This window comes from Synchiropus splendidus, chromosome 6, assembly GCF_027744825.2.
Source record: "Synchiropus splendidus isolate RoL2022-P1 chromosome 6, RoL_Sspl_1.0, whole genome shotgun sequence".
In the NCBI taxonomy this organism is placed as follows: Eukaryota; Metazoa; Chordata; class Actinopteri; order Syngnathiformes; family Callionymidae; genus Synchiropus; species Synchiropus splendidus.
The window spans coordinates 14,730,707-14,742,500 of record NC_071339.1 but is presented as its reverse complement, the minus strand read 5'-3'; the positions used below and the strand labels follow the sequence as shown (position 1 = coordinate 14,742,500).

The following is an 11,794-nucleotide window of genomic DNA, read 5'->3' as shown; positions in this document are numbered from 1 at the left end:
TCATTTACCTCTTCGTTTTCAATCTTCAGCGTGGAAAGGCGGGACTGCAGCTGCTGACCTCTCTGGTTCAGCTCGCCTTCCAGAGGCTGCTGCGCACAAACAACTCCCATCTACGAAAACACAACACGCTAAAACCCGGTGACCCCAAACAGCTCGTGCCCACCGCCATGAGGCTTTACCGTATCTCCCATGTGGGACTGGAAGTCGAAGCGGGCCGGAGGACAGAAGACGTTGTTGTAGGTCTCCATCAGCTTCTGTTTGTCTCCGTTGGCCTCCAGACTCTCAGTGGCACCCTCTAGGGTCTCCAGACCGGTGTGTTTCGACGTCTCCACGTTCTGTTCGGCGGAAAGGTACGTCCGGAGGGCGCGATGCAGACTGGCATGGTAACCCAGGTCACAACACTGGACAAACAGGACGCAGCAAACTGAGAATCAGTCATTAGTTTTACAGCACCTTTTGCACGAATGCAACAGAAATCACTGTGAAGGATAAAATGATATTCAGTCTGCAGTCTCTCCCACCCCTGAACTAGCATTGTGCTAAATAGACAACAACTCGACTGACGCAAGTACATGGTAGAAAGAAAATGCGTTACAGTCCAAGAACCAATGTTCAACAGGAAGAGAACCTAAATGAACCAACAGACACTCTGACACAGCTGAGCGACACATGATAGCTAATATCCTGTTGACCTCATGTGACCTGCATGGTTTGTCCTAACAACATTTGTACTCACATCAATGATGTCGGAGAGGTCGTGGATGTAGTATTTGAAGACACAGCTGTTGGTCGCTTCAAGAGCCAGCAGGTACTCGTTCCTGGCCTTGATGGCCTTCAGCTTGTTTTCTGTGTACTTGGCTTGCCTCTGACAGGTGTGTGAGCAAGGGAGAAAAGGAGGGTGGGGGGGGAGAAAGACCAGACAAGGATTTAAATAGACTGAAAGAGAGGAAGGTTTTTACTCATCAGGTCAAATGCCGGGTATTGATCACGGATAACAGGAAGCCGGGGCGGAAGTGCTCTGGCAGACTCCGGCTCAGAAGACAAGGTTAGCAAACAGCCAGCCGCGCACTTATGAATCATTCATGAGACGCAGAAACATCATAAGTCAGCGTGGCAGGTGGAGCAGTTCGTCTTCCTGCCTCCTCCTCCGCTCCCCACCTTCTCTTTCATCTTCTCGATCTTCTTGACGCTGGAGCGGCGGATGGGTTTCTCATCAGCTTTGATACTGGCCAGCGTGTCGGGGGAGCGGGGTGTCTGTCGGTCGTCTTGTCGACTGGAGCGTCCCATCTGCTTCTCCTCCTGCTTCTCCGCCTCCTTTAGCTTGGACTCGGCGTTGATGCTGTCAGTGTTGTACATGTGGTACGTCTTCATCACCTGCGGCACGGAAGCATCGGAACGTGAGCGGGTTTCATCGATCACGCTCGGTGACTGCTGTCATTAGTGGGCATCCACCGCATCATGAGTCACACACACTTGGACGTGGTGGTCCGTATTTATCATGATGACTTTAACACATGAAAGCAGCCTATGTGTGCAACGTCAGCCTTATTTCGGTGACCACCATCAGAACCATCATTATACCCCCGGGCTCTAACTCTCCACCTCGTGTGAGCGCGTCACTCAAACCAGACCTATTTTCATCTTCCACTTCATGCTGTAATTACCAAATAAAATTTGCTTTTATGGACCTGCCTGCAGTGAAGCAGAGCAAAACTAAAAGTTAGCCACAAACCCAGACAGAGAAACCGGGCCTCTGATTCTTGCTGCTCAGTGAAACTAAACACTACGACTGCTCTGACAGCGTGAGAAGACAGAGTCATGCTTCCAGGGGTGGGGTTCCACATTCAGTCTAACAGCGACCAATAAAAATAAGTTGCATTAATATCTGTTCCATTTGTCTTTGGAGATAAATTGTGGTGATTGATTTTGTCCTCACTTAAGCAACCTGTTTGTACCACAAGTTGTCAAAGAACAGAATACTACCACAGATACAGAATATTTATATTTTAAAATGCTTCAAGTTAGTTCAGTTTCAACCAGCAAGTTCTTCATCAGATCAAATGTGAGACTTCAGTGGTTCTCATTCACTGACTAGCATGTGAGCCTGAACACAAGTCAGTCACTGGATGAACAGATATCTCATGTGTGTTCATAGTCATGGAGGAGAAAGTGTGAAAATTCTGGTTTTATTTGGACTTAAAATGTTCATCTCACCGAGTAAAGTTCATTTAGGACCTTCATCAAGTCCTCTTGCAGCTGCACGCCCACCTCTTTACTCTGGAAAGACAGAGTACAAAAGTTTAAAGAGAACACAAATTTAAAACAGGACTTGATGCACTTTTTCCACAAGTACTGACAGACAATACAAACAGAGACAGAGTTCACATGACAGGCAGCGTCAAAAGCCCCAAAATACAAAATTGTGCAAATGCACTAATAAAAAAAGTGTTGATTGACAATAAAAAAATTAAAGACAAAACATACTACCTGGAACAAAAATTATGCAATGATAAAGTCTGTTATGTAGTTGTATCACATTAACAACAACAGCTACGGTATGAAAATACATGTTTAATTACTTCAAAACTAAGAGATAAATAGATATAAAGGTGCGTTGAGTAAACTGGAACTGTGACTTGCACTGAGAGATAGGAGGAAGTGGAGGATAGGAAGAGGGGAATAGGAAGAAGTCGATCACAAGTGCGAGACCGGAGATCAGTGCAATGAGTTCAGGATGTGAAGGAGGTGACGATGAGAGTGCAGCAGGTGGAGACGTCTGTGACATCAGAGCAGCAGTCACTGACATGTTTGTTCAGAGCCAGGGCAGAGAAATCAGAATTGAGTATCAGAGGGACATGTGGAGAAGTTTGGAGACAAAGCTAGAGAGAACAAATGGTTTGGACACGTGGAGAGGAGAGACAGAGTTGGACCAAGAATGATGGAGATGGAGCAGAAGAGAACACATGAAAGTCACAATGAATGATGAAGGTGTGACTGGATGAAGATGAAGACGGTGTAGCTGGATGACTCGAACTCGGATTTTTACAATATAGTTGGAGGTAGTTTTGAGAGAAGAAGCATTTGTTACAATCTTGGCATCATCTTATACTGGTCATTTTGGAACATCACTAACACACAAGTGTTTAGGTTGAGAAGATGTGATTGCTCATAGACAGTCGGTCAGGACAGGATCTATCTCAGCATCCATCAACCACTAGATTATCTAGTGGGTCAGATGCAGGGGTGTCAGAGGGCATCAATAGCCCAGATTAATGAGAAAGAGAGCAGTTGTCATGATCAATACCAAGCCAGAAAAACAACAGCTGTACGCTGCCCCGTACGATGGAAAGAAACAGAGACCAGACTCTAAGGAAACAGAGCCTGGTTTAATGAGGTGAAAATGTGTGACAGCCAACCAAGCTATCTCGCAAACATTTAACTGCAGAGGGAACATTAAACGTCTGAAAATATCTCTGCCATCATATAAGAGGAGGATAAACTGTACCCCAATTTATATAGCACAATGCACACCTGCGCTTCACTTCAAACAGTCATACTTTGAAGCAATAAGATCAGAAACATTTGGCAGACGTGATGTCATATACATTTCTTGATAAACAGAAGGTGAGCTGAGCTCAAGCCTGTTTAAGGAAGGTATCACTGATATGTTCAGAAACATGCCCAACTGAGCAGCTGGTCAAAAACACAAGTTTCAATGTCAGAGGCAAATTTTTATTTTCAAACTGGAATCAAACAGGAACTGAAGTCAAATATGTACCAAGGACTGGTTGCTGTCACAACATAGCAAAAGCTTGTGCTGGGCGAGAGGACTATATAGTGTAAGTAATCAATGTTAGAAACATAGGATTCTGAGTTAAATCTTACAAAGACAGTGCACTGGTTTTAACAATGACTGGCATCATCAGTTGTTTGTTTGACTGTTGTCTCAGAGGGAACAGACAAGGTGACACCGTAATCGAAGATACATCTACATTCTTCGCATTATTTTCAGGGGACAGCTACATAACGTGACGTCAGGAGGGGAGTCTCACAACTGAACCAGAATACGAGTTTAAAAATCACCTCAGGAACAGAGCACTGCTCTGTTTCACACACAGAAGTGCTCCCAGACCCAACCACAGATCTGACCACATTTATACAACATGCCTGCGTTCACACTGAGCTGAAGCCAAAAAGCAGCGAGGAAAATGGAAAAAGGAAAAAAAAATAGTATTGAAAGATAATGTTAGAAGAATGTGAGCAGGGTTTGAAGTTGAGCATCTGTCTTTAGTTGAAGACAGAAAAGGGTTCAAGGTGGAAAAGGGTCTTTGACTTCATCTGTTGCACTCGCAGGGCAGAATTGGAAACAGGTAAAATAAGGGAGATCACGAGGTTGGATTAGGAAAATGATCAGCCATTTTCTTGCGTCAGATCAGTTTTTCTGATCCATACTGGAGGGGACGGACTCGAGGAGAGATTTAAAGAAAGTAGACATTACAACCAGTCGAGCGCCTTCTTTCAGTCATCAGACGGGAACAAAAGATGAGAGGTAGAAATGGCCAGGACAGGAAACACAGGCCATAGATGGATACTTTTTAAGAAGAATTCTACTAGTGACACCTTGCCATTGACTTTATTGGTGTGAAGACAAACCTATTAGGAAAAATAAAATATCAAAACGGCCATTACATAGAATTATTTGATGTTTCACTGTAACACTGAAACAGTTTGCAGAGGCAGTGGTACTGTATTTATCTATGCAGTATTCATGAAGTCTAAATACTAATCTCAAACTGCATTTAAAATCGAAACAAGAAGTTGACAGGGTTTTTTAAATTGCACAGCCGAGATTAGACAGTTCATATGAAAGTTCATTTTCAAGTGTTTTGTGCTATTTACCCAATCTCACGACACACCTGTGCTGAACCCGTGCAACACAACACAGTGTGAGGAGCGTTACCTTCTTGAAGAGCCGTCCTGAGTCCTCGCTGATCTGTGCGAAGCGTGGGATGATGTTGTTGAGGTAGAGGTCGGACAGAGTGGCATGGTCGCGGCTTTCCCTCTTGACCTGAAGCAGCAGCAGGTTCCAGCAGTTGACTGGAGACAGAAAGTTCTGTTCCTTTCTGCAGAGAAGAAGTGGCTAGTGTCAGGTTCATGCAAGGACAAACAGTGAGGCGATAACACATAACAGCAAGCGCACGACAGGTGCTGCACAACACGTCACACGCACTACTGTGAAGAGGTCATTTACTACAGAAATCAAGTGAAAGATTCAACAATAAATATGGGATTGTGGCACAGAATTGGAACCCGTGCTAGGACACTTCTTTACAGCTGGGATGTCAAATTCACTCGTCCTTTGTTAAGACTCCAGCTCAAAACTCAACAGCTCAGTGCCATCTTAAACCTATGTTGAACTATACGTGTTTCAGTTTGGCTCGACTAGTCTTAAAGTTTGTTAAACTAATCCCTGAAACTGTTGGGCAAATAACACGTTTGCATTCCCAACGTAGTGTTTGACAGTCAGCGGTGGCGTCCATCACAGCTGATGTCAGATCACCTCATCAAATTACAGTGATCCAACACTCCAACTCTAATTTGGGCAGTTTGTGGTTCGGCACCACTAATATTGTGATGCACGTGACGTGATCACTGTATTGTGATAGCACCATCATTTATTTTGACTCAGCCTAAAACTTTGTTTGGAAGAGAACAATTGGAAAAGAGACTGGAGGAGGAGGGCAAACACAAAACCCCCTTCCTGTCCTCCCTTACAGTGACACACAAACACATGATGCAACCCAAACATGGGATTCAGCCAGAGTACAAAACTCAGCGGGAGGACAGGGATACACACCCGCACAGAACAGCTGTCACATGAAGGAGGCCCACACTTCAGAGAGAAGACTCTAAAGACCAGCCAGATTTTACGTCTTATTGTCGTGGCATCAACTCTTTCTTTCAGGGTTCACCCACTGAGTCTGAGCGAGTCTGCATAAAATATGTGTTGAGCTCAACCCTCTGCAGTTAAATGTGAGCACGAGGTCACACTGAGAAGACAGTGTTTGACCCACAGCTGAGGGTGGCCTGAGTGCGAACTGGACCCGATGAGTCACCCTCCATGATGCGTTTTGCCGCAAATATCAGACGATCACTCAGCAACTCAGAAAGGAGGCGATGATTAATAAGAGAAAAACGATCCACAGATGTAACTCAAACGGACGCAGATCAAAGTTCACACATCAGTTTCACTCCAAGCTAAAGGCATCTCTCAGCTCTGTCACCATTTCCTCTCGTTGTGCAACATCATCACCCAAAAACCCCACTGCAGTTCCTCTATTTGTGAAGTCAAGCGTCCTTCATGTGACAGCACACGGCTGGTCACCATGGCACCGGCTCTCTGGCGAAATTTCCCCCCACTCTCTGAAACACAGCTATCGCAAGGTAAATACTAAAATGTCAACGACCCACTGAAGGTCACGTGGTGCCAGCCAGTCTCCACAGGTCAGATGTTGCTCCTACGTGCGGAGGAAATGCTATACACTTTCACTTGTCACTTTCCTGCCACATGACATTCAAATCTTTTCTTTCTGTCTGACTGATTCAAGATGCAACAATTGACACAGTCATTTCATAGAATTTTATTGTTGTAATGCTTTAAAGTTGAATTCCCTGAGCGTTGTGTGGCAACATGAAAAGCACACACCACACATGCACAACCAATTGGAAGCCTTTCACAGAATCTACCATTTACAGCAGTGACATCAGACAAGCAGTCGGAGAGTGCAGACCTCTAGCAATGTCAGCTAGAAACCGTCACCACAGTCCACAATAAACCTTAAAGTTAGTGGATTGACTGTGTGGTGTTTCCCTTGAGCAAAGCATGTCATGTGAGCAGGAACCCTTCAAAGCCTTCAGAGAGCCCGATGGAACTACAAACCACCACCAAAATGTAAAAATCTCTGTGACGTATGTTTACGTAGCCATGAGTGTGTGGGACTGCTGAGCCTAAATCCCATGGACTGATTTCAACTCTGTTTCCTTTGAGAACCATATTGTAGATAACTTGATCTACTGCCGATTTGAGACGATGCCTTGGGATGAACGTAAGATTTGTGGCCTTGAACCGAGTTCAAACCTGTGTTCAAACCTCCATTTATTTCAACAATGTGTTCACTCCTGGAATCAAACAGCGTCTCAGCTCTGTAACTCTTGGAGTCAGTGGGCAATGGAGGGGCCTCTCCACGAGACCAATCAAAGACGCGCACCACAGTTCAAACCTTCCGACCCCCAACCAATGCAGCGCGGCATTCGCTAAATAGCAGAAATACCAAGGGTCTCTACGGGGTTCTGGATGGCCTGCATACACGCTGCAGTGAAACACAAAAATATACACACGACCACTGAATGACTGAAATTCCAACTGGACTCAGCCTGCAGGAAGAGCACACGCACACAGGAGTGGAGGAAATAAGGTGAGCGGGACAAGCAAGCGACGATCCAAAACCAAAGCCGCTTTTGTTGAATTATACACTCTTTGATGGAGAAAACCAAACGTAGCACAGCTGGAACAGACAAGTGCTCCCCCTGTTGGGGTTCCCTCCACCAATAGAAAGGAAAAGTGTGTCTCCATCGACCAGAGCTGCAGGGTGTGTGTGTCCTCCTGGCTGGAGTGGGGTTTCGTTTGGAGGACTTATTGATCACTGTTGGTGTGTTTGTGGGCCTGTCAGCGAGAGAGCGGCCACGCTCAGGACGAGTGTGGAGGGAACGGAGAAGACTTCCGAGGAGGAGCGAGAGAACAGGTGTGAAAGAAGAAACAAGGAAATCATCCGTCCTGTCAATAACCAAACGCCTCCTCGGCTGAGAGAGAGCAAGTGTGACAAAAGCAGAGTGCTGGAGAAGTGATGCGTTATTAATGAGATCAGTGGAGATCACAGAGTCTTGCGTCGCTCTCAGTCATCCGAGAGCATCATTAGAGGCGTCTGCTAACCAGTCACTGACTTTCATACGGACGCAGTGAAGCGGTCAGGGTGACACATCACAATCCGCCTTTGGGCAAGGTTACGTGAACTCGGCATGACACCGTGGAGCAGTCGGAGCACGAAATCACCACCTGGCCTTTCCTGGCTCGCCAAAGTATCAGGCTCATGAGGACGACACGGAGCAGCTTCCTGCTAACCGGTGCAGCAACATGGCCTCTGTGTCAAATGTTATTGGGTGTTAATTCAATTGGATTTGTCAACTTCATGATATTTTTGTGTCAACACAAGGCCCAGCATTCAAAAATCTCAGCTCAAGCTCCTGGCTTTACATGTCGAATGGTTCAACGCCGATTTAAAGGGAACCACAAACAGAATGTTGATGTTGCTTGTGACCCACTTGTGACTTCAATCTTTGCTTGCCGTTCAACCAACAGCTTTTAATGCAGAAAGACAGGGATCTGAGGAAAGTTGGTGACAAATCCACTTTTCAACTTGAAAGTATGGAATGAGAAGTGAGCCATAATTAAAGACAATAAAATAGGAAAACTAAATACAGAAATATAAATGGAAATAGGTTTTACGGAAGTAAAAAAGTGTGAATGGTATTCCTGATTTATGACAGCAAAGGCATTTCTAAAAATAAATTCAATTGTCTATTCATCATCAGGTTAAAATAGTTTTTGATTAGTTTTCGTTTTTATTTAGTTTTGATTTTTTTTGTCTATCAAATTCAGTTACTTTTACTTGTTTTTACAATGGGTTGGCTAGTTTTAGTTAGTTTCAGTTTTCAAAAAATGTTTAGTTTCAGTTTAGTTTTTAATAGTTTATTTGTCATTTGTTTTTTTTTCCTTCAGTATGAAGTATTGGAACAAAACTGAAGATTTAAATAGGTAACAAAAACAGCAAGTGATAAAAACTCAACAAAAGACTAAAATAACCTTGGTCAGGAGGAGACAAAAACTTGTTTCTGTGATGCAGGTGGTTGTCGGTGCAAACCCATGCAATGGGCTGAAAGTCTAGTCCAGGTAACCTGACATGCCTTGAGATTCGGATGAGGATTAATATTCACCAATACAGTGGCCACTTAAAACGATTTTGCATAAATCTGCCCTGATCTCCTTGTGGATGCAAAGGTGAATGTCACGTCCCATCTGGAGCACGGGTCACCTCATCTACTTACTTTAGATGATCCTTGGTGCTCCGTGTCTTGGTGAGGAACCTCTCGGCCAACTTCTCCATGTTGCGGCTGTAGTCCATCTCAATCTCTGCTTTCTTTCTGAAGAAGTCCTGCAGGTCCTGAAGCAGCTGCACTCTCAGCTCGCACTGCTGATCCAGACACTTCAGTTGCTCCACCAGCTGGGCGCGGATCTCTGTCGCAGAAGGAGGAAAGAAGGAGGTGATTGTTGGTCTTTGTGGAGTGTGCCAAAGACTGAATTGATTCAACAACAAAGAGGTGCTACTATTCAGAAGCACAGAGGCCGATTCACCAGAAAGCTACTTTGTCTTTTTTTGACTTCCTGCTTTGAGGTGAGGAAGTCAAATCTTTCCTTTTCTTAATAAAGACAGATGAAGTTAAAATCAATCACAGCTTTGCATGATCCTTTATTTGCCCCACAGTGGATGAGGCTACATATCGCATCGCGTTTGTGGAACAATCCATTTCCAACTGCTTATCAGAGGTTGAGTCGTGAGAGCAGCAGCCAAAACAAAGAGGGCCAGACTTTCCTCTCCCTGGAACCCCTCTCCAGCTCTTCACCAAGGCTCTCTTGTCTCTCCACCGTGTCCTGGGTGGGCACTAAGGGCTCCTCCCAGTGATCAGAGAACCTCGTGCAGGAGTGCTGACTCCCCCACCTCATGTCGCCTCCTGTTCATTAATGATGGTGAAAGATCTTTATCTTGTGAAGAAGTAATGTGCCAACATGCATCTCAGTTGCTCAACTGCCGTCCAAACACAGAAACAACTTGTCTGTCCCTGTCTAACATTTGTGGAGGCAAGAAGAAACGTTTGTTCGAAACACAAAAGGCTACATTTTTCCCATAACAGCCGACATGAAAGCGATTCCGGTATCATCCATAAAGCCACCAGGCAGGCTCTAAACTGGAAATTTCTGGAAACCCACTCCCTTTCTGAGAAACACCTGCGTGTCTTCACCACACTTTCACAGGTGCATGGCCACTTTCCTCACGAAAATCTCTGGAGGCGAGCCGTTTATCCCGACTCATCACTTTTTGTTTCTCTACTTATCAAACCGGTCTCCTGGCTGGCATCAAATTAATGGAGTGCACTTAGTGCCGACACTCACAAATCATATTCAATCACTGGCAATGAAAACATCCTCTGGGAGAATCCAGTCTGGTTGAAGCAAGGCAGGATCAGACAATATACAAGCACACACATGCATCGTACCCACCCTACCGACTCAAAATACACAAAGCAATGATAAACGGTTTCAGCACTGGCAACTGACGGTTTAATGCTCAGCTGCTTTTCAATGCCAAAACCTGCACCCACATAAAGAGTTAGGGCGCAGCAGCTTCCAGCAACTGGTTGTCCTACCTTTACAAAACCGGCTGTAGAGGAATCGGATGGTCTTGGCCTCCATTCTGGTTGACACGGTGTACCAAACACACTCTTTTTGAAAGAGACTGACAAACAGGCTGACAGAGTCCAGCAGACTGTTGATGCGCCTTTTGTGTTTTACAGCTGAGAGTGCAGTTTTTCGAGACCACAAAGAGAAGTGGGATATCTAAATGTGTCTGCGAGCGCCCTGCTCCTCCCACCGGCACTGACATAAACAGACCGAAACGCAGAGTCACCCGCCGCTCAACCTTCCTTCTTTAGACTCGTCGTACAGACACACACACCAGCCTCTAATTGGCCACAAACACCTTGTGCCCCAGCTAACAACCTGTGGTGGACACTTGCTCCAACAACATGCTGCTGCCGTGCGAAAGTCATTTGCTCAGTGTGCACAACAGACAGTGATGGGGAGCGAGTCAGCAGCTCGGGAGGCTTCCAAAACTCTGAGATTTGTAATCATACAGAAGACAACACACCTGACGGACACTTTCAGGGGAATAAGTCAATAAAAACCGTGACAACAAGAGAGTCATAATGACATGAAGATATGGAGAGGAAAAGAGGAACAGAAAGTGTGAAGGAAATCTGACTGACAAATTGAAAACTTATCAGTTTTTCGTAATAATACAGGGTAGATGTAGGGTAGAGTAAAGCTTTTTCTGTACATTTCTGGTTCCACACTGTGCCACCATCCCAAGTACTCAGAAAGTCAGAATAATTGCTTCATCTCTGAAGACAACAGTCCTATCTGAGGCTGTTTTACACGCTTTCAAGCTTTGTATGCATTGGCTGAATACATGGCGCTCTCTGTTGACCATTACCCGGGGACACTACTGTTCTCACGGAGGCCCCCTCTTTTTGTCTTTCAAAAGAAAGATGCTGCCTCGGCACTGGCAGCTCAGTTACATCTTAGGTGTAGACAATTTCAAGAATACACTTTTGATCACAAATTGGTTTCAAACAAGGTGAACACGGGGGGAAGCTGGTTGTGGGATGGTTTCAAAGAATCCTGATCATGGATCCAACAATGATGTATCAGTATTTTTGCTGACTTATTTTAAGTTGTCCAAATTGATACTTGATACATAAATACTTGTTGTATGCAACATGTGTTTAATATCTTCTTTAGACTGCGAAATTGAACTAAAAGTCTAACTGGAATGATGTCATAAAAATAAACTTTCACCACATAAACCACATAATGTTGTACTGCATTATCTGATTTTCTTTC

General features: G+C 44.8%; 1 protein-coding gene across 3 annotated transcripts in view; it reads right to left on the bottom strand.

Moving 5' to 3' along the window:
- The window catches only part of srgap2 (SLIT-ROBO Rho GTPase activating protein 2), a 42,546-nt gene that overhangs the window by 8,495 nt on the left and 22,257 nt on the right, over nt 1-11,794 (bottom strand). For 2 of the 3 annotated variants that reach the window (XM_053866992.1, XM_053866993.1), the window contains exons 2-8: nt 9,163-9,352; nt 4,961-5,123; nt 2,215-2,277; nt 1,159-1,374; nt 737-865; nt 180-401; nt 9-110 (exon numbers count right to left, since the gene is read on the bottom strand). In XM_053866992.1, coding sequence (XP_053722967.1) covers nt 9-110; nt 180-401; nt 737-865; nt 1,159-1,374; nt 2,215-2,277; nt 4,961-5,123; nt 9,163-9,352 — 1,085 coding nt within the window. Of the gene's footprint in view, nt 1-8; nt 111-179; nt 402-736; nt 866-1,158; nt 1,375-2,214; nt 2,278-4,960; nt 5,124-9,162; nt 9,353-10,539; nt 10,933-11,794 lie in introns of those variants that run through there. The other variant, XM_053866994.1, reaches the window with a different exon arrangement.